The sequence below is a fragment of the Ailuropoda melanoleuca genome, chromosome 6 (assembly GCF_002007445.2).
Source record: "Ailuropoda melanoleuca isolate Jingjing chromosome 6, ASM200744v2, whole genome shotgun sequence".
In the NCBI taxonomy this organism is placed as follows: Eukaryota; Metazoa; Chordata; class Mammalia; order Carnivora; family Ursidae; genus Ailuropoda; species Ailuropoda melanoleuca.
The window spans coordinates 18032875-18056229 of record NC_048223.1 but is presented as its reverse complement, the minus strand read 5'-3'; the positions used below and the strand labels follow the sequence as shown (position 1 = coordinate 18056229).

The 23355-nt window shown below is 36.8% G+C and overlaps 1 protein-coding gene across 7 annotated transcripts in view; it reads left to right on the top strand.

The window, feature by feature from the left end:
- ANKRD28 (ankyrin repeat domain 28) overlaps window positions 1–18549 on the top strand; it is a 197202-nt gene extending 178653 nt beyond the window's left edge. For 6 of the 7 annotated variants that reach the window (XM_034663654.1, XM_034663656.1, XM_011219908.3 and 3 more), the window contains 11 exons: window positions 374–575; window positions 3703–3790; window positions 4040–4157; window positions 4708–4927; window positions 9936–10023; window positions 10113–10196; window positions 10829–10974; window positions 11616–11698; window positions 12156–12238; window positions 13283–13374; window positions 16600–16886. In XM_034663654.1, the coding sequence (XP_034519545.1) occupies window positions 374–575; window positions 3703–3790; window positions 4040–4157; window positions 4708–4927; window positions 9936–10023; window positions 10113–10196; window positions 10829–10974; window positions 11616–11698; window positions 12156–12238; window positions 13283–13374; window positions 16600–16886 (1491 nt within the window). Of the gene's footprint in view, window positions 1–373; window positions 576–3702; window positions 3791–4039; window positions 4158–4707; window positions 4928–9935; window positions 10024–10112; window positions 10197–10828; window positions 10975–11615; window positions 11699–12155; window positions 12239–13282; window positions 13375–16599 lie in introns of all 7 variants that reach the window. The other variant, XM_011219906.3, reaches the window with a different exon arrangement.
- Window positions 18550–23355: the final 4806 nt, after the last annotated feature.

Sequence of the window (23355 nt, the reverse complement as noted above, 5' to 3'; positions counted from 1 at the left end):
ATCTCTGTAATTTAAGTATAGTAAAATTTTATCAGGGAGTTAAGTGGAGCACTGAACTTTGATTAATAGCACAGGTTTTGCAATCATAGACTTAGAATGAAAGGTGTAACTGAACACATTTATTGAATGCCAGGAACCAGACCATTGTATGCTAGTGATAAAATAACCTGTCATTTGAACTTTGAATACCCATTCTCTAACACCATAGCCTACTATTTGATTATGAACTCTCAATATGCAAGTTTTAGACTATCTCAAATATAATAATAATGTGAAGGCAAGTTTGTTCATTACTTCCTTTATGTTTTCTAAGGTATCTGAGAAGTCAGTTTAAATATGTACTTTTTTAATTTACATTTTTATTTATTCCTAGGCCTATCATGGTCACCATCAAGCACTAGAAGTGTTGGTACAGTCTTTGTTAGATCTCGATGTGAGAAATAGTAGTGGAAGAACACCCTTAGATCTTGCAGCATTTAAGGGCCATGTTGAATGTGTGGATGTACTCATTAATCAGGGAGCCTCAATTTTAGTCAAAGACTACATTTTGAAGAGAACACCTATACATGCAGCAGGTATGTCAAATATTATACATGATTTTAGTTACCACTTTCCGTCTGATACTCTTCTTTTTCAATTTTTTGTATGTTATACTCCTGGTAATTATTTTAATGTTGACTTTAAACAGTCGAATGAGGGGTGCCTGGATGGCTCAGTCAGTTAAGTGGCTGACTCTTGATTTTGGCTCAGGTCATGATCTCAGGGTCCTAGGATCAAGCCCTATGTCAGGCTCTGTGCTCTGCGTGAAGTCTGCTTGTCCCCCTCCCTCTGCTCCTCCCTCCTCTCATGAACGTGTGCGCTCTCGCTCTCTCTCAAATAAATAAAATCTGAAAAAAATAAAAGGTCGAATGATTCTTCTTTCAAGGAAAAGCCAACAGCAAGATTATGATTGATTTAAAACATTATCTACCTTGGAAATTGGATGTATGTAGTAGTCTAACTTCTGAAGTACTTCATCAACAATGCAATATTTTTTACTTCTTTTTGATGGAAGTTATTTTGGATTGGTACATGCTTTCATTTAACAGTTGGTGAACATTTTGGCTTATTGTATCAGAATGCTGCATTGAACGTATATTCAGACGGGAGTTATAGAGCACCTCCTTACACAAGATCTACTCCATGGTGTGATTTTGTGATGTTGCAGATATGTAAAACTGCAAAATTACGTAATCCTGTCGTTGTATGACTTGGTACTGCTGTGTACTGCTAGCAGATGTAGATTCACAACTCTCTACAGGAGTTACTACAAGTCAGTATTTTATTTTATTTTATTTTATTTTATTTTATTTTATTTTATTTTATTTTATTTTATTAAGATTTTATTTATTTATTTGACAGAGACAGTGAGAGAGGGAACACAAGCAGGGGAAGCTGGAGAGGGAAAAGCAGGCTCCCCACTGAGCAGGGAGCCTGACGCAGGGCTCCATCCCAGGACACTGGGATCATGACCTGAGCTGAAGGCAGACACTTAACAACTAAGCAACCCAGGCGCCCCTGTATTCATTTTAAATAGCTAAGACTGGTATACTGGAAGAAGTCCTCCCCAAGTATTTTTTTCACCCCCCCCCCCACCGTAGGCTTCCTTTATATGAGTAGATTCATTTCAGTTAGTCTGGTTTTATAGATTGATTTTTAAAGGCACATTTTAACATGGGTCTTGGACTTTACTTCCAGTCCTTTAGGAAACTTGCTTTTTTGAAGACTTTAGGTAACACCAACTGTTGCTCCAAAGCAGCTTTTCAGAAACTATCAGATATTAAAGCAGGGCTCAAAAACAGAAAAATTTTTAAATGGATTAAAATTCCTAAGTATGTATATATAAACTGCTATATCGTAAGAATTAAGGAGTCAAATGCCATCCTTTTCTATTACTCTGAAAAAAGCGAAGTTTATATGCCATTCTGCAACTTGAAACATTGTGTTGTAAGCACAGATCATTTGCAGAGCTGATTTAAAGCTTTCATGGAGTAGTTTGCACTCTGAATTGTTAAATATTGAACCAAGACACTAGCAAGTCCCTCAGAAGTGGCTAGCCAATGTCAGATAGTCTATACATCCTCTTCACTGAAAAAGCTACGGGTCATTAATTGATGCCTACCTATTTAATAAGTGCAAACCTGCTTCTGTAGATGCCTTTCAAATTGGAGTTGTTAGGGAGCACCTTATTCATAAGTCATGAAGAGGACATTGCGATTTTTTTTCCAAAGGGAAACCAGTTTTCTCCTACAGTGATGTTATGCTTGATGTTTTAGGTATTGAACTTACAAAACACAAAAACTCCTCAGGAGCTACTGTGTACTGAGTGCAAGTGAGTCCATTAAAGAAGAGGCGGGCCAAACAATTTCCTTGATGTGTCCCCAATTGAGATGCTTCAGTGACAGCTGTTACTGATTATGATAGCTGCTGGCAGAGTATAGCATGTAGATGCGGAATGATTTTATACCATCTTAATTAATAACTATTAGAATTTAATATAGTTGTTAGAAGGTACTGTAGAATATTAGGACACCTAGCTTGCTTTCATTTGTCTTCTTTTAATTAGGAAGGACAGTGATATTCCTTTTTGCATTATTATGTGACTTACATATTACTTTAAACTTCAGGTTTTATCGTAGTATGGGAAGGACCTGAATTTTGCAGAGCATTTCACTTACCTTAAAAGCTTACTGTTTTCGGGTGCCTGGGTGACTCGGTTAAGCATCTGCCTTTGTCTCAGGTCATGATCCCAGGGTCTGCGGGGCTCCCTGCTCATCAGGGAGCCTGCTTCTCCCTCTCCTCCTCACTCATGCTCTCTCACCATCTCTGTCTCTCTCTCTTCTCTCAAATAAATAAATAAAACCTTAATAAAAAAAAAGAGTTTATTGTTCAGGCTACTTCTGTTTTATACCATTGCCCATTTTATGTGTTTGGACGTATAAATACAGTCTTTAGATTGTTTCTTCTTTTATTATATATGTATCAGTTGGAATTCTTTCATAATACCCAACCAAAAGGTGGCTTAAGTGACAAGTGTTTACCCTCTCACATAAAATGTTCAGAGGTAGAGTCAGAGTCAGCTCTGGGATTGATTGATTGAGCCATGGTGTCAGAGTTCTCTATTCTCTTGCCTTTACAGTCATGGCACAGAATGGCTACTGCTTCTTTACAGAATTCACATCAAAAATCAGGAAAAGAAGAAGGACTTGTCAGTATCAGGGATAAAAATATTTCCCAGAAGCCCTCAGACTTCTTAGCATCTCAGTGGTCAAACTGGACCAGCACTCATCTAGAAACCAGTCACTGGCAAAGAACGGAGTTGTGATGGACTTGATCTATTCACGATTTCATCCCTTGGCTGAAGGCAGGGTGCCTTCCTTTGATCACACTGCCACCACTAGAGCGCCAAATAAAATGAGCATTTTATTAGCAGGGCAGATGGTGAGGGATGGCTGTAGCCGTAATTTACCATGAGGGATTTGTATCTATTCAGTTTCACCAATAAGGGCAATAGAAACCTTTTGCTTATATCTATATCTTTTCTTTGACTATTAAATTCAGTGACACTGTCCCACAGTTAAATATCTAGAAAAGTGTTCCCTAAGATGGAAATTTTCTATTTTACCATTGTAATTACTAAAATTTTAAAATATCACTTTACAGCAACAAATGGTCATTCAGAGTGCTTGCGGCTGCTAATAGGAAATGCAGAACCACAGAATGCAGTAGACATTCAAGATGGAAATGGACAGTAAGTTTTAATAATTTTTAAATTATTTTTAAGATATGTGTTAATCTTCATACTTTTGCCCCTATTTTAGTAACTCTGTTATAGTATGTTAACTGAGTAACATCAAGTATAGTTTTCTCATTTAAGTATACTTTAAAGTTGCATCACAAAAAGGCATGTTTAGAAAACCACGCCAGCACACTGTTTAATTGTTTTTCGTGGAGTGGAGTCTTAGGTGATAACACTGAACCTATCCCTTTTGTTGCTCAGGACTCCTCTGATGCTGTCTGTTCTCAACGGGCACACAGACTGTGTTTACTCACTGCTGAACAAAGGAGCAAATGTAGATGCCAAAGATAAATGGGGAAGGACAGCATTGCATAGAGGGGTAAGCAAAAATATTCCAATTGCTTTTAATCAAAAATTTCTTAAGATCTCATTTTGCCGAAAACTGAACTAGGCTATGGTTATTTTTCTTCATCAAATTTTTACCAAATAATTTTTGAACGCTCATTTTTAAACAACTTCAAAACACTACTTAATCTAGGAAGCAACGTTGGAACAAAATTTGAAAACTCTAAGACATTGAGTAGAATTAATGTCAGTTTTACTTTTTCTCATTATTACAACTATTTTCTTACACATTTTTGTCTTTTTCACCTTTGAAACCTTTCACCTTTTTTGCCTTCATTGTTTTCAATGATTTATAAGTTCCTTAATTCTGGTTTTTCTTAATACTTGTATTTTGACAAAGTTACTGCTTTACATGAATTTTTAAGCCAATTCCAATAAAAGCACTGAATTACTCAAAAAATGATAAATGCTTGATGGACATTTAATGGACAAATAAGGGGGCTACAGACTTAAAAATTTTTTTTCATTGGCATGTAGTACCCAAGATAATATATTCAACTACCTTCAAATACTTTTTCTTCCAGGCGGTTACAGGCCATGAAGAATGTGTAGATGCATTACTTCAACATGGTGCTAAGTGCTTATTTCGAGATAGCAGGGGCCGGACACCTATACACTTGTCAGCTGCCTGTGGACACATTGGTGTTCTTGGAGCCCTTTTGCAGTCAGCAGCATCCGTGGATGCAAATCCAGCCATAGCAGACAATCATGGATATACGGCACTTCACTGGGCCTGCTACAACGGTTGAGTATACAGATACAAATCTACATTAAATGCCTGTTAATGTACCAAGCAGAGACAGCAAACTGTAACACATTCTGATATTCATGAATATTTATTAGGCAACTGTAAGATCACTAGGAAGCATAAAAGTACTCTACTATTTAGTTGTAAGCGTACTCCTGTCACTTGTCATGGTGAAGCCAAAGCACTAGTTTGTCAAAGATCTTTTGAGATAAGCTGTCATTAAGTTTGAAATTTTTCTTAGATCTTTGTTTCAACAGGTATTTGCATTTTTAACATACTTTTATAATATTTACCGTGTCTTTTATATAGTATGCTTGTAGTTTGATGATGTTCTTTTACTTTCTAAGTGTACTTGTATTAGGGGAAAAAAGGTAGCAAAAAATGAAAATGTATCACATTCTAAACTGAAATCTGTGTCTGTTTTCTGAGCACATTACAAGATAGATCCTTCTATCAATAGTAACAGGTATGTTCAACATTTTAAGGGGATAAAATCTTAGCAGATCACAGAACTAGAAGCTTAGAGACTTCTGTGGTTAACTTTCATGCATGATTAGAACATACTGACCTTTGACTTCCTAGAAGCTCACGGCCAGTCTGTCCTTTTATAGGTAGGCTCACTAACAGTCACTCACAGAAGTATAAAGCTATGTTTAAGGTATAAATGTTCAAAGTGGAGTTTGGTTTCTGAAATGTCACTAATTAAGGTAATTTAAGTGATGAGGCCTGTTGAAAGATAATTATTTTTTCCTTGTGTAGAGCCACAGATTTGATCATGTTAGAGAATGCTAGGGTACATTATGTACATTATAAACATCAACCCTGTTAAAGTTTGGGCTAAGGGCTTTAGCAGGGATATGGGGGGTTTAATTTATTCTGAATTTCATTGTCGCATTTAGATTACTGTTAGTTATGAGAGCATACCTGAAAAACTAGTTCACAGTTCTAATAACTTTCCCTCAAAATACTAAGAAAATATAAATTGCCTCTTGATACAAATATTGACTGGCTTAAAAAAATAAGTATAGTATCTAGTCTAAAATCCAGCTGACTGCCTTACCAGAGAGTTGAGGTTTCTACCTTTTTGTAATGTGCTGCTTCGTGGTTCTTTTACTGGAGCCATCTTGACAAATAATGTTGAGTTACGGTGAAAGGGGAGAAACCTGAATCTTGCAAAATTACAGTTTAATTAAATGTTTTCATAAGTATTTTCTAGATGCAGTATTTTGATTTTCATATTAATCCTTGTGTGCCAGAATTGAGAGTTCTGATCTTTTGCTGTGAGGAAGTTTGGTCTCTTCCTGAGGATTGTTCTGTGATTATTTTTGGGCATCCGTCATCTCTGAGTACTGATGGTACCATCAGAACTTGAATAGTTGAATGTATTGCTAATTCACAAGCTTAATTTAGTCCATTTTTACTACCTCAGATCCTAAGCCAGAACAGTTTTGAAGATTAAAACCTTTGGATTTCAACTTCCTTTTTTTTCTTTTCTACTCAGTAAATTTGGTATTTAATGAATATGGTGAAATGGCCAAAGATTAGTCCTGAATTTAAGAAGATAACTGTATTTTGCTATTGGAATTTGATTTGCTTTTATGATGTAACTTGACATTTTCAAGTACAAGGAAAACCAAAACCATCTAATATTGTAGGGAAACCACCTACAGATGTGAGTTTATTTAAGAAATAAAACTGGGGTTTTTTGTTTTGTTTTTGTTTTTTTGTTTTTGTTTTTAGTGAGGGGTAGGGAGGAGCAGAGGAAGAGGGAGAGAGAGAATCTTAAGCAGGCTCCACGCCCATCACAGAGCCATTGATCTCACAACCCTGATATCATGACCTGAGCCAAAATCAAGAGTCAGATGCTTAGCTGACTGAGCCACCCAGGCACCCCAAGAAATGAAACTGTTCTGAAGCATACTTTCATTGCTTAATTCTTTTTTAATATATCAGTGAAAATTAACCATTGGAAAAATCACACAATAAGCTAGCTTTCCTCAGGCTTAGTTGTAAATAAACTGCTGTTTTAACTACCCTTTGGAGAGTTGCTATCTATTATAACGTTTCTTATCAGGTCTTTATGAAGAACACTGTTTCCCTAAAGTGAGTTCTCTGTTACTGCTAAATTTAGATCCTCTAAGCATGTTGTGTACAAGAGACAAAACAGACAAAATTGTGCATGAACTACATGCCTGGTTGCCATTTAAAGATCATAACAGATGTGTCTGATTTCCAGACTGTAGCAAATTTGTGCGGATTCTGAATTGAGCTGAAAGGAATTAGATGTGTGTTGGCTATATGCGGTAAGAGACTATACAAGCAGTCTAAAATTAATACCATATTTATAGTCAAAAGTCTATTTTATAATTTGGCATTCTGAGAGTAGAATATGTAAAATGGTTTTACTTCCACCAGTAATTATTGTATGGCTAGAAACAAAATTGGAAGCACTCTACAAATCAGAAAACAACCTTTCTCTCAAAATTAAAATGAAATGATGACAAAGTTTTAGAAAAGAATTGGTTATACATACTAAATCTTAAAGTCCAAATTTTTAGTTTATGTAGTCATTCAATCACAGAGCTTAAGAGTACTTACATTATCGCTTTCTTTTAAAAATTGATAAATTTTTATGAAGCTCTAAGTGTCCTCAGAACATCCCTCTGAAACATGAAGAGACCAGTTGTATCATCCTTTCATAAAGTAGGACGCTAAGTGATAAGTTTTCACCTTGAAAACTTGCTGGAGGGAATCCGTAGCCCAGAACTCTCTTTTTGCAGTATGCAGTCTACTCAGTAATTCTCAAACCTTTCAGTGTCATGATCTGGGAGTTAGAGCTGTCAATATTTGCTGTATTGGAAATGAGAACTGAGAAATTTAAGAATATTAATTTGCTTATGTAATAAATCCATTAAATGTTAATATAAATAACATTTTTATTAAAAATAACTTCTTTTCAAAACAACAAAAATACAATTTTAGTGAGAAGGGTGGCAAATTTCTTTACTGGCTAGTTTAAGAGAGACTAGTTTGCAATAGCACGCCAAGGTTCCCCAGATCCACGCCTTAAGAACTGCTATTCTAGGAAGATAGGAAACAAATCTATACTGGACAACTTTCCATAGCTACTTTTTGGCAATGAGTTGACATTTGGAGAGAGAGAATTAACTTAAGCCTTCTCAACCTTAGCACTACTGCCATTGTGGCAAAAATTCTTCTTGTGAGGGACCGCTATGTGAATTGAAGGTGTTTAGCAGCTTCCCTAGCTTCTACCTGCTAAATGAGAATAGCACTCTCTTACCCCATGCCCAGTTGTGATGAGCAAAAATGTCTCCAGACTTGCTGAATCTCTCCTGAGAGGCAAAATTGCTCCAGGTGGGAACCACTGGATTAGAGAAAATAACTAACATAAGATGGAACAATTACAGGTTTCCTAAAACTTACTTTCTTTTCTTGGTAAAAACAATTATAGGATAAAGATTAAGTTGAGCTATTATTTGAGAATGTTAGAGTAATTAAAAAGAAAATATATCTGGTATCACTTTGTTAGCCAGATATTAAGCCATAGAAATACAGATGCCTGTATAAGAATCTAATTTATTTCTAAAGCAGGTTCCAAATGACTAATGAAATAAATGATGCAACATTTCATTTGCAGCAATTAGTATAGCAATTGGGGTATTTTAACTAAAATCCTGGCTTTGAAAATTAAGTAAAAAAAATGTGAAGTTTAGGTTTTTCCCTGTCTTCAAAAACTGTGGGCCTGGGAACCTGACTGGCTCAGTTGGTTGAGCGACTCTTGATTTCAGCTCAAGTCATGGTCTCAGGGCTGTGGGATCAGGCCCCATGTCTAGCTCTGCATTCAGTCTGGAGTCTGCTTGAGGTTCTTTCTCCCCCGTCCCTCTGCTCCTCCCCCCACTCACATGCGTGCATGTGCTCTATCTCAAATAAATAAATAAAATCTTTAAAAATAAATAAATAAAAACTGTGTGCCTGATATCTATCGGTAATCTGTACTTGTCCTTCAGCCCAGCAATATCATTTCTAGGAAATTATCCCACAAAAATACTTGTTTAAAAAAAAAAAAGGTACCGGAGGACACCTGAGTGACTCAGTGGGTTAAGTGTCTGCCTTCGGCTGAGGTCCTGATCCCAGCGGGCTCAGAGCGGGGAGTCTGCCTCTCCCTCTTGCTCCACCCCTCCCCAACTCACGTGCACACAAAAATATATAAAAATCTAAAAAAAAAAATTTAAATAAAGTAGTGGAATATTTCATTACAGCACATTTGGTAATATAACAGAAGCAAACTAGCAATCACCTCAGAATACATAATTAGAAATTAAATCATTTATGATACACTTTAATGCTGTGAAGTTTTTCTTAAGATTCAAGAACACGACTTCTATATATGCTATTATGCAAGGATTTATACAGTTTATTGAGTGAAAAACAAGTTGCAGAATCAAAAATTTGCATAAAAATTTTAAAAGGAAGTAGTACACATGTTTATGTGCATGCGGTTTTATATGCCTAGAAATTTCCTGGAACTTCTGAGGTAATAGTGGTTACAGTCTACAAAGTGGAACTGGAGATGGTGGTGGCAACAGAAACATGGATTTTTTTCCCTCTAGACGCTACTGTAGTATTTGAGATTTTATCATTTGCTCATTACTAAAATCAGAAAATATTTACATTTTGAAGTTAACTATGCTATATAAATATAACTTTTTAAAAAACGACTGAATATCTCTTAACTGGTCATCATGAAAAAGAATAATGAGACTAGTTTTTTTCCCCACAAAACAAATATTGTGTCAATAATAAACTGCTGTAAAATTACAAGAAGCTTCTGAATTTCAGGTCTTGACATGAACTAGAAATGTGATGTTTAATGCATTCAGTGAACTGTTATTTTAATCCATGCGAAGTTTTTTCTGTGGGTATATTTGGGCACTTCAGTATCTTTTTTGGATTTTAAAATCTGATTCTCATTTACTTATTTAGGTCATGAGACATGTGTAGAACTTCTTTTAGAACAGGAAGTTTTCCAGAAAATGGAAGGAAATGCTTTCAGTCCTTTGCATTGTGCTGTGTAAGTAAAGGCAGATGAATGAGATCTGGTTTGACTATTTAAGAAAGACACCATTGCTGTGAGAGTGATCACTTTGTTACCTTACACAGGATAAATGACAACGAAGGTGCTGCTGAAATGTTAATTGATACTTTAGGTGCCAGCATCGTGAACGCCACAGATTCAAAAGGAAGGTAGGAATTCAACTATATAGGAAATAGCTTGACTTGCAACGGGGAAAAAAAAAAAACTTAATTACTAGACTAATGTGGAAGAATTAACAGAGAACGCATTATTAACTAAAAGTTGATTTTTATATTTGGATGTATAAATTGTTATAAAATTTTAATCATGTTCTCATTATAAGAGGCTTTTTTATTATGATTTTTGTCAGTCTTCCCCTTTAAAACCTGTAAGATGTAAGGTTCTCACCCCCTTTTTTAAAGGTATGTTTGTTACCCAAAGATTATTGTTAATAAAGTTAGCAGTTTTCTAAATATGAATAAAGGCTGGAGGAGAGTTCACCAGTTGTAATAGATGGCAATTGGGTCAGGATTTATTTCTTCTAAAATATCTTTAATGACGTAATTTTCTTAAGCAATTTTATGTTACACTAGTTTAGTTAAGGGCCTTTTATATTATCAGAAATACAAATTACTCTGGCAGAAATCAGTAAACTCCATTAAGCCTATTTGTATCCAGGCACTGATTTTATAACCTAATATGTAAACCCTTGAAAATTGCTTGTCATAAATTCAGGAATAATTTTTTCCAGAATATACGACAAACAGATTTAATGAAGTCTTCCCATTTCTTTGTATTACAGAACCCCTCTCCATGCGGCCGCCTTCACAGACCACGTAGAGTGTTTACAGCTGCTGCTCAGCCATAATGCTCAAGTCAATTCTGTAGACTCTTCTGGGAAGACACCTCTCATGATGGCCGCAGAAAATGGACAGACAAATACAGTTGGTAAAGACACTGGTTAAGGCTTGTGTTATTCTAATTTTGTAATGCTATATTGCTTATGTGTGTTTGACTTAAGGAAAACTTAGATCCCAAGCCTTCTGACTCTGTCACATTTGCCACTGTTACCTCCCCACTCCTGAGATTTAAAACCTTTAACCTGCTTTCAACCCACATTTTTATGTAGGGCCATAGTGCTTTCATTTGCCCTTGCAGATTGAACAGTCTTACTATAGCAAGGCAGTGTAGGATAGCAGTTAAGACCCTGGCTCTGGAGTTAGATGGACTGCATATGAGTCCTAGATCTACCAAGTAAGTGACCTTATACCTCAATTTTTTCATTTTTAAAGTTGAGAAAAGTAACACTGCCTACTTTGTAGGGTTATTGTGAGAGTATGAATCCAAAGCACTCAACGCAGTATTTGAAATTTAGTAAGCTCTCACAGCATAAATGTTAGTTGCCATTGTGTCTATGACTTACAGGATAAATAATGATATAGTGTGTACATTTTAGGTTACAGTATTTTTCTTAAGCTTTCACTAGAGGGATATTGTTGCTTTGTATCTTTATTTCTCTACAGTGAGTTTATTAGTAATCTAAGATATGTATTCATAAATATAAGACTTGATGCAATTTTTCCTCCCAGAGATGCTGGTTAGCAGTGCTAGTGCAGATCTGACTTTACAAGATAACAGTAAAAACACCGCCCTCCATTTGGCTTGCAGCAAGGTAGGTACACATTTTAAGGATATGTTTTCATTGTTTATATCAACAGTGGCATTTTCCCCAAATTTAGTGAAGCTTTTCTACTTCACTAAAATGAACAGAGCTAGAGATCGAACCTCTCTACTGATCACTGGCATCCGATTTCTTGAGGGAAAAAAAAATGCTGATCTATTAGGCACCATGATATATGAAAGTCTCCAGTGGGCCAAGTAAGTTTTGGAGTGTAAGCCTAAATGTAATTATTATCTTCCTTAATCTTTCCAGTCTTAAATATTCCTGTCCTCTAACCCTATTCCACCAACACATTTGGACAAATATTCAAGGCTTGATTAGCCAGGAAAATTCATGACATATATATGGTGATGTACATATTGTATGGACAAGAGTTGAGGTTTATTGAGTTTATATATTTATCTTTAATGATATCTAAGTTTTTAAGAGTTATTTGCTATAATTTTAGGGTCATGAAACTAGTGCCTTGTTAATACTGGAAAAGATAACAGATAGAAACCTCATCAATGCAACCAATGCAGCCTTGCAAACGTGAGTATTTTCATGTCTGGTGTAAACCTTGTGACCTATAATTATAAAAATGATTAATAGGTTATTTTTCTAACATGGGATCATTGGAATCAGTATCAGTCAGATGCAGTTAAAAAGTAGAGAACAATTTTTATAATCGACAGAACTCATTTCTAATAAGTCATTACAATTAAAAGGCGTATTATTTGAAGAGGTTTTGTACTGAAACTTTATTATTGAAAATACTGTGTTTTTTCTTGATCTAAATACCCATAATCTTATGTAGGAAAATAATACTATTCTGTGTGTTTTATGAAAATCAACTGGAATAATGTTATTTGACCCCAGCAATAAATGAGCTAAAAAGCTTGACATGTGTTTGTAGACTAGAGAGATTTCAGAAAGATCAAGCTCTTAATGTGAGCAGCCGTCTTTCAAGTGACCAGTTAGATCTTAGATCAAAGTCTCCCATTTTTCTCTCCCAATTTCCATTTGCTGTTCTACTTTGAGTCTTGGTTAAAAACAAACAAACAAAAAAGCCACAGTTTTGTAATACTGGTTTCCATTCAGGCATCAGTCAGATCTCTTCAGGGTCCAAAAACTAGTCACAGAACCTCTAAATTATTTTCAAAGCCTGTTGAAATTTGCGCTAGTGCAATTAATGGGTTTTATTGTATATTCCGTTATATGTATTTGCCTACCTCATTTCTTAAAACAACTTAAGAATGCAGTCTAGTTAGTAAAATCTTCTTAAACATTGAGCCTTAGAAGGAAACAAAGTAAAGGTGGATTGCTGGTGGTGGGGCAGTGCTATGCTTATGCACATTGCAGGCTTTGGCAGTACACTCCGCACATTGATTTTGTTGTCCCCCATTCCCATCTATATTGCTATTAGGACTGGGTGCCTCAATTTTTATTTCTGGGTCATCACAACTTAGCAAAAATGCCCTTCAACAACCAGGATTGAGAGAGAGAAAAAGTGTGTGTGTGCGTGTGTGTGTGTGTGTGTGTGTACACTTAGGGCCATGTACCTATGTGTGTGTACATATATATTTTCCCTCCCAGACCTCTGCATGTTGCTGCCCGAAATGGGCTGACAATGGTGGTTCAGGAACTTTTGGGGAAAGGAGCAAGTGTGCTTGCAGTAGATGAAAATGGTAAGTAGTTCTGTATTTTCTTTCCTTAACCTACATTTTACTAGAAGCTTTTATCTTTCAATCCATATTTGAAGTGAAGTAAAGGTGGATATTTTGTATTGGTCGAAGAGGAGAGCTGAAATTAATATTGAGTAGTACTTTGTGGCAAAGGGAATAAGGGCAAGAAAAATAAGAAAAGTCTATATAACAGACGAACTTCTGAATTTCACTAACTTTGGTTTAGTGTTACCACCTTCATTCAATTTGAAGAATTTGTTCTGTCAGCAAATACTTAATCAAGGCCCTTAAGAGCCAGCTTCTTATCTAAAGTTAATCTTCCCACTACTCACTAGATCCTCTCCCCTTAAGCCTACTTGAGACTGTCACTTTAACAGTTCTTCACTGTGTCCTGTAATAAGGACTTTTTCTAGGACTCTTCCTAGATTATTCCCATGTACATATAAACATTATTTCCCTCATCTTAAAAAATCTTCTATCAAGGGGCACCTGGATGGCTCAGTCGGTTAAGCATCTGCCGTCGGCTCAGGTCACGATCTCCAGGTCCTGGGATAAAGCTCCCTGCTCATCGAGGAGTCTGCTTCTCCCTCTGCCCCTCCCCTTGTTTGTGCTCTCTCTCTCTCTCTCAAATAAATAAATAAAATCTTTAATAAAAAAAAATCTTCCACTAATCGAACTATTCCCGTAACTGCCGCCATATTTCTTTCTTCCCCTTTGCAGCACAGTTACTCAAGTGTTGGCTGTCCTGCTGTGCCCAGTGTTTCCCCTCTTTCATCCTCTCCTGAGGCTCCCTGAGTCAGACCTTTTCCCCCGCCACACTGCTACACTGTCCTCAAGATCACCAGTGATCTCTACAATATTGAGTCAGTTCTCATTGTACCTGACCTATCAGAATTTGGCAGTTTTCTTGACTTTCCTTTTCTTTTTTTTTTTTAATAGGCATAAGGTTTTAATACAGAATTTAAAATATATGGGAATAAGGAAGTAACTGGGGATGTGAAGGTTGCAGTGTGCCTTGGCAAGTGTCCAATATTTCCCCAAATAGTCTCCATATTTTCCTTTACGCTGCACACTGTTATGTGGATAAATAGGTGCAGATCCCTTTAGGTCAGGGCAAGAGGGAGAGTCATTTGATCTGATTGCAGTATCCTTCCTTCTGTAGATGAACCCAGTCTGCCTTCATTCACAAATACCTGGTTCCTTCCATTGATAACTGGGTGAGGGTTAATAGTAACTTGTAATAGTAACCAAATTCTCTGAAACTGAAGTTTGTTTTTTATTTTATAATTTTTATTAATTGAGGCATAATTAACATGCAACATTAGATTAGTTTCAGGTATATACTTTTTTCTTTGTTAAACTTTGTTTACTTGGCTTTTAGGACTTAACACCTTTTTGGTTTTCACCCTATGTTACTAGTTATTCCTTCTCAGTTTCTTTTGTGAAGTTTCTCCCTAACTGCTCAATATTGGAGGGCTCTAGGACTCAGTCCTTTGTTCTTTTTGCTTCCCCTATCTATATCCTATCCTTTGGTTCTTTGATTACCAGGTACATCAGGATAGTGGTTACCTTTGTGGAAGAGAAAAGGGGTACTGATTAGTAAGGGACATGTGGGGCTCCTGGTATGCTGGTAACATTCTTTCTTTTTTTTTTTTTTTTCCTAAGATTTTATTTATTTATTTGACAGAGAGAGAGACAGCGAGAGAGGGAACACAAGCAGGAGGAGTGGGAGAGGGAGAAGCAGGCTTCCCGCTGAGCAGGAAGCCCGATGTGGGGCTCGATCCCAGCACCCTGGGATCATGACCTGAGCCGAAGGCAGCCGTTTAATGACTGAGCCACCCAGGCGCCCCCCTCTTTCTTAATCTGGATAGTGGTTACATAAATGTTTATTTTTTGATAAATCATTTAACTATTTAAAATTATAAAATATATAAATAAATGTATAGATAAAATATATAAATTAATATATAAATAATAATAAAATATATAAATTTAAAAACATATATACAATTAACCCTTGAACAACACAGGTTTGAACCACGCGGGTCATTTAATGCATAGATTTTTTACAGTACTATAAATGTATTTTCTCTTTCTTATTACTTTCTTTTCTCTAGCTTACTTTATTATAAGAATACAGTGTATAATACATATAACATGCAAAATGTATGTTAATTAACTGTTTTATGTTATTGGTAAGGCTTCCAGTTGACAGTAGGCTATTAACAGTTAAGTTTTGGGGAGTCAAAAGTTGTACACAGATTTTTTACTATGCAGGGGTTTGTGCCCCTAGCCCTCCCCCACCCCCCACATTGTTCAAGGGTCAACTGTACGTATATAAGTGTGAAAGTTAAAGCATTTGTATGTATAGCAATAGGGAAAACTGTCCACATGCGCAGCAGAAAATGAAGCTGTAAATTAAAACATTTGCTGCTAGAGTTCCGTATGGAGTAATCTAAACTTGGCATCATATGGTGTGCTCTCACCATCTTCTCTCTCACTTCATCCTCAAGACAGGGTCTTGTACCAGCCAGCGTACCAAATGTTTCCTTACTCAGTTTGCTGGTACTTTTTGGTACCTTAAGGGTAAAGTCAGTCTTCTAAAGAAAGGAAGAGTTGAAAAGGAAACATTGGTTTTGGCTTAGCCTGTTTTTAAAGTTTACTTCTTTATCCCTGTTTTTCTTCAGTGTTCTGTGTCCCTAGGAGAAAAGTTGATCAACAGCCAAATGTCATTCCATTCATTCAACACACATCTTTGAGCACCCACTCAGTGCCTCATTTGTGAATCTGTACACATTTAGATTTCGCAGCATGTAAGCACTAAATATAACTACAAATTAATGCATAAGATTCTTCCACCACTCTGAAGGAAGCTTGATCAATCCGAGGGTTTTTGTTTGTTTTAATTCTAGCTCAATATCTTTGGTGAATTTAGGTGGTTATGGATAAGTTTTGAGATCTTAGAGAAATCATCCACCTCTGGGCTTCAGTTTACTCTTCTATAAGATAGCACATATACATATATATATATATATATATATATATGGCCTCCTCCCACCCTAAATTTCTAGGACGTTACTCTTTTCTACTGACTGGAAATTTATGAATCATTCTATTAAACCAATTTATTGTAAGCCAAGTAATTTAAACTGTCTAAAACTGAGGACCATTAGGCTTATTTCCTTATCTCAGGATGTTTAATTATTTAAATTTTATCTTTAATTCTAGGCTATACCCCAGCTTTGGCCTGTGCTCCCAATAAGGATGTGGCTGATTGCCTAGCTCTCATTTTGGCCACCATGATGCCTGTCTCATCAAGTAGCCCTTTATCATCCCTGACTTTCAATGCCATTAACCGTTATACCAACACCTCAAAAACAGTCAGCTTTGAAGCCTTGCCCATCATGAGGAATGAACCTAGCTCCTATTGCAGTTTCAACAACATTGGCGGGGAACAGGAGTACTTATACACTGACGTGGACGAGCTCAATGACTCCGATTCTGAGACCTACTAAGAGGCTGAGCCAGAGGTCTGAGAGAGGAGTTCTGACACTAACGCTTCAGATTGTGCTTTTTCAGGAAAAAGGCACTTTCTTACTCACGTACAGATTCAACCTAAGAGGAAAGATCGAAGAATGATATGAGAAATATGACATTAGGAAGAAGAGTTTCAAAGGCAAGTTTTGCAAAAGGAACTTCTAGAATCTTGAAATAGACTTGACCGGAAGAAAACACTTTGATGTCAAATTACTTTGTGGAATTGTTTAATTTGGTTTTGCAGTGCCAGGAATAATTTGGGACACTGTGCTCCCTAATCTGCTTACACAAGCAACACTATTGTAAAAGAAGAGATAAGGACACTAGATTTAAATTTTACCAATAAACTACAACTAAATTTAAGGGCAATAAAAGTTTGGTACAGTAGGCATTATGTGCACAGCAAATTGCCAAAGGACCAAGTAACTTAAAAGTTTTTTAATAGAATGCCATTTTGTGGAAACCAGAATAGGTGAAATGAGACATTATCTAAACCAAACTTTAATATTTCTGAAAATGAAGCTGAGATTTGATTTTAAATGTTGATTTTTTTTTTTAAAGAAAACATCTGAAAGCCTTCAAATACTGTAATTAAACCATGAGAGAAAGCAGATGTATTTTTACATTTTTTCTTTTACATATAAATTTAAAAATTCCAACTTTTATAATATTAGAATTAAAAACCAGCTGGCTGAGTGCAGTCAGGGTGAAAATACTTGTGATGTAGACAGAGATAGATTGGGGTCGGGCCGTCGTTGCCCAGGTCTGAATGGTTTAGGTTTAAAATTGAACTATTTTTGTTTGAAAATGTAAAGATTTCCTAGAAGAAGAAAATTTCATGAAATCAAAAAGTAGATTATTTTCACCCTATTGCAGCTAAGTGGTCCTGGGGAATGAAGTTTTCGACCTCGCTACTTTGGATAGTACACCTTCATCACTTATGTTACTTTTGTGCCTCCACAATGGATTGGGGGATTTTTGTTTTCCCTGTTTAGTGAATAATCAAAAAGAAAAAAAATCCCTTGTAATTGATAAGTTAACATTATCGGGTCTCTTGGAAGGCATTTCTGTATTGGGTCCTATTCAGATTCAAACATGCTATTACTTGGGGAAAGAAGCAATTGCCTGCCGAATTGGAAGACTGCCTTTCAAATAACAGAGAAAGGCTGTTGTTTAGGCTTTTAAATAACAATTTATATGGTTCTGCTTTTACTGTAACTGTCACTTTCCCAGTAAGAATGATTTCACATATGTAGGGGGTCTTACAGATCTGGGTGAAGTTCCATAAATTTTCACAAAATGATACCCAATTTCATTTTATCCTTTTTGTATTGTGAAACTGGAAACTTTATGACATTGTAAATTTCAGCTGGTTTTTCTGAATATAAAGTGTGAAAACACAGAACAGTATTTTGATCTATTTGATAATTTTGTGGGGTTTTTGAAGAATTAATGAGCATGTACATAGAAATAGTGACTGCTTGAATACTGTATTTACTTGCACTCTTTCAGTACATCAAGATTCCTGTATATTTTAGAGTATAATAAAATACAGATGTGAGTTGTATTTAATGAATAATGTTATTTGTATCTGTGCATATTACCTAAAAATCTATAAAGTTTCTAGGGCATTGACTACTAGATTTTAAGCATTTTTTTCTAAAATATTTACAGAAATTATAAATGTAATCCTCCATCTTTTCTTTATAATATAAAGAAGTCATAGTGGACCCTTCCTAATTATTAGTGGTAGGAAGGTGAATTTGCATTTTAAAGACAGTGGACTACATTTTCTATTGTACCTTTTGGAAAAAAAAAAACTCAAGACGATTCTAAAAGTATACATATGTGTGCTTTCTCTTTCCTTTTAGGAATTCTCTTCTGAATTCCCTGAGGGAATTTTCTAGAATCTCAGAATTGAAAGAGACCTGAGGTTCATCCAGTCTAACCTCTTAACAAATGCAGGAGTCCCTTCTACAAGGGTGATCTTTCCACCTTGAACACTTCCAGTGACTCTACCTCACCAAGCAGTCCATTCAGTTGTTGAGCAGCTCTAACTGTTAGAAAGGTCTTCCTTAGATGGAGTTGAAGCCTCCCTCCCGGTAACTTCTGTCCTTGGGCCCGGGTCTGTCCTCCGAGAGAACGCGAGAACGTTGGAAGGATGAATCTCACGCCCTCTGCCATGTCTTCTCTTTTACAGGCTGTTTGACTTATCTGCTGAAGTGATTTCCAGAAGGACTCATTAAACACAGTTAGATTTACCCATCTAATGAAATCCAAGGTGTAGCTATAAAGTAACAAGCTGTTTTTAACTTATCCTTACACATGCCAGAACTTAGATCCTGCATCACTTTATGTAAATGATGCTCTTACTGAAAATATTTGTGAGGTGGTTCTTTCAATCGCTTGCCCATTAGGAAATCTGTTTCATTGCTTTGTGATCGCATTTTGTGATAGTCTGTCCCCAGCTTGATCAGCCACTTCCTTTGGTCTGCACCCAATGAGGGGAAATCCCAAACTACTGGTCCAAATAGTATTTGAGCAGCCCTAGTATTGGAGTACATACATGGACAACTTCAGTGAATGAACACAGCAGCACAGTAAGTTCCTTTATAGTTACACCTTGTATGTCAAAAGCATTCAGGCCCTGCTCTCTAGTGGTTTTTATACTCAAACAGAACAGAAAAGCCTGTTTGCTTTTTTAACTTCTGCATGAAAGATGACATCTGAAATATCTGATGTGTATTATAGTAATACCAGCTTCTGCTCTAGAACTACTTTGGGGGAGATGGTGGTAATAGCAAATGACTTCCTTTAACAAGACAACTCAGTGCCATTTAGTTCAGGAGCTCTAGGTGTAGCTGTCAATTTGGGGTTTAATTTGGCTTATATTGGACCTTTTAAATGAAATAAAGTTTTTTAATGCAATAAATCAAGTGTCTTTCTTTTTTACATGCAAAACATATCTTTTATGTCTAATTAGTATTCCAACTAGTTTTTACTTCTTTAAAAACTTGATGAATTCTCAGCTGTTTTAATTAGAGTTTAGATGAACCTAAGTGGGCTTCTCAAATATCACTCATTCAACAAATATTTATTGCTTGCCTGCCATATACTTGAGGGTGGGAATGGGCAGAAAGTAAGCCTAGAAATTATGGTGTCCTCTAGGAGTTACAGTCTCATCAGGGAAAGACATATACCTGAAAATAGAAAGTATAAAATTGTAATTGAGGTAGAGATGAACTGCTAAGGAAGGTCAGAGAACAAAAGATGACTTTGGAAAAGAAGATCAGAACAGGCTTCCTGGGAGAGGTGACATTTAGGCTGGACATTGAGGAACAACTATGCTTTGAGCAGGTGGAGAAGGGGCAAATGCTATCCTAGGTGAAAAGAACAAAATCAGTAGTTTATAAAATGGGTTGGTGGAAGAGAGAGGGTGGAATAGGTGTCAGCATTAGCACTCCAGAGCACAAAAAGACCATGCAAACCTACAAAAGAGCTAATTATACACATGTACAGAGATGAGATAACGAAAGTGAGAACAAAAAGACATAAATAGGTGACTGGAGGAGCAAGCAAAGAGGAACTTTAATAACCTTGCTCAAAATCATCTTACGCTGGTAATAGTAACTTAAACTGCCTATACATGTTTATCATGTATTGGGTGAGGTTGTAGGTATTTGAAATACAGCTATCCTGTGAGGTAGGTACTATTAATAGTACCATTTAACAGATGAGGAATGAGGCAGAAAGGTGAAGTAACTTGCCTAAGATCACCTGGCCAGTAATTCGTGAAGCCTAGATTTAAATCCAGGCAGTCATTTCCGTAGTCCATGCTCTTAACCACCTAATGACCTCTAATATGCTTTCTGGTCCTTGTTGATATTGGTGATTTTGAAGTTCGACCACATGCTTTACAACTAAACTATGCAAGATCCTTTCAGTTTTATTCTCCTAAGTCACTAATTTTAGAAGAAATGTAAATGTAACCACAACAGATGTTTATTGAACATCTGCTATTTACCAGAAAGTGTGCTAGGTTCTAGACATGTAGCAGTGAGGGAAGAGATAACAAGATTTGCCCTTAGGATGAGTCTAAGAGAAAGATGTGTACTTAGGTTTCAGTTGCTGTTGGTGCCCCAAACCTCAACTTAAAATAATCGTTCTCACTCATGCTTTTGCAGGTTGGCTGACAGGCTTGGCTGGGCGACTGCTTCAAGCTGGAGATCTGGCTGGGCTTGACTACTTGCCACGATTTGAACTTGGGTCTACTCCATCTGTGTTCCTCTTCGGACTTGGACTAGACTGCAGAAGTTGTCCAGAAGTTCTCCTTGATGACAAAAGCACAAGAAGGCAAGCCTGATCACACAAACACAGTTTATATGTCTGTATCACATCTGCTAATATTCCCCTGGCCAGAGCAAATCATATGGCCAAGCCCAAACTCCATGGAATGGGGCCATTTTGGCTCTGCCTGTTGGGGAAGGGTAGTTTGAGCTCAGTTTCCACAATTCACGTAGCCCTGAAATGATGAGCCAACCAGTCATTGTTTTCAGTTTGTCCATAGGCATTCTTGGTAGTCTTTGCTTTTTGCCTGTTCATTCCTTTCTTGTGATAGCCCTTCTGGTGTAGGTGATTAAGATGTAAAACTGGGTAGCAGAAATATATCTTGAATGGTAAAGTTCTTTGACAGTGCAGAACTGATTGGATAGGTGTTGGATTTGCTCTTTTCCAAAGGTGAAGAATCAATGCTTTACCATACCTAAAACTCCACAGGAATGTAGCGCCAGTCCCCTCTTGTGTCTTCCTGTGACCATCCCTTCCAAACCAGAGCCCACTGTAGTGGAAGATAGAAAGTAAAGCTTGGCTAGTGACTTCTTTTTTTTTTTTTTTTTTTTTTTAATTTTTTTTTTTTTTTTTTTTTTTTTTTAAGATTTTATTTATTTATTTGACAGAGATAGAGACAGCCAGCGAGAGCGGGAACACAAGCAGGGGGAGTGGGAGAGGAAGAAGCAGGCTCATAGCGGAGGAGCCTGATGTGGGGCTCGATCCCATAACGCCGGGATCACGCCCTGAGCCGAAGGCAGACGCTTAACCGCTGTGCCACCCAGGTGCCCCAGCTAGTGACTTCTTTTAAAACAAAAAACTGCTGGTACATAAAGCACTCCACTCTGTCCAGATCATTTCTCCATCTCCCCCTCTCCAGCACTTGTTTCTTTGTTTGTTTTTAAGATTTTATTTTTAAGTAATCTCTACACCCAACATGGGACTCAGACCCACAACCTGCTCCACCAACTGAGCCCGCCAGGCACCCGCTCCGGCACTTGCAGAAGTCTCCGTCTCTCCACTTCATTCCTCATTTTTGTGTCCTCGTTTTCTTTGTGGTTTTTTTTACTCCTCTTGCCCTTCTTAGGATTTTTATTGATCTTCTTTCTTAAATTAGTATTGAAGTACAGGCTGAAGGTAGAATATTTCCTTAATTAGAAAAGCCAGTAATTTAATCTTAAAATATTTTTTCCTCTTTACCCATCTCTAAACTTTAAGAAAAGTTGCATTTTCACTTTTAAGACCTATTTAGTCCTTTAGCAAACACTTCATGAGTACATACCTGTGACAAGCTGTGTATAAATACTGAAACTACACCAGGGATACAGCACTGAACCTGGTAAAGTCCCTGCCATCAGGAAGCGTTTGTTTTAGTTGGGGAGATGGACAAGAAAGATAATGGTGATTACTCTGCAAAGAAAGATTTGTGAGAATAACTGAATAACTATTTGAGATTTTGGTATTTGGGGGAGGTCCTTGAGGATAAAGACTGCTTTGCCTGTTTGTGCACTAGGGGATTACACAAAAATTCTGACGTGAGACACAGATTTTGCTGAAAACATGGAAGAATGTTGAAGTAACAAACTAATAAAAGCAGGAAAGAATAGATTGAGAGGGTGAGCTAATCCAGAAAAGCAAACCTGAGGATTCTGCTGAGGTCACCTAACCCAAAAGCATGTCATGGGTCAACCTAGGGATCAGTTGTCATTTGAATAGGGATAGGTTGTCATTTGATCTGGATCGATTGAAAGTGTTTCTTAGATGCCTGTTGGGTCAGCCATCCCCAGTCTATGGCATGTAACTTGCTTCACCTTCCGCTAGAAATGAAGATGGTACAAGGCTCAGGATTGGACAGGTTAGCACTAAGCTGTAAACTTGAGCTTCACTCTTACGTAATAGTTGGCCAAGACCCTCCCCCCAAAAATTGGGAAGTTGGTTCATTTCTCGTACCCAAAATAACAGCAGTGCTGTGAGTAACATTGTTTGAGATCTAGTAGAAACAATCAAAATGCATTTTTTACTTGATGACCTGCCTCTTGTGTAACCTGCTTTTGAGCTCTGATGTACACCGCAAAGGTGGCAGGACCTAGCGCGCATGAGAGAAAAGTTGCTTGCGGTTCT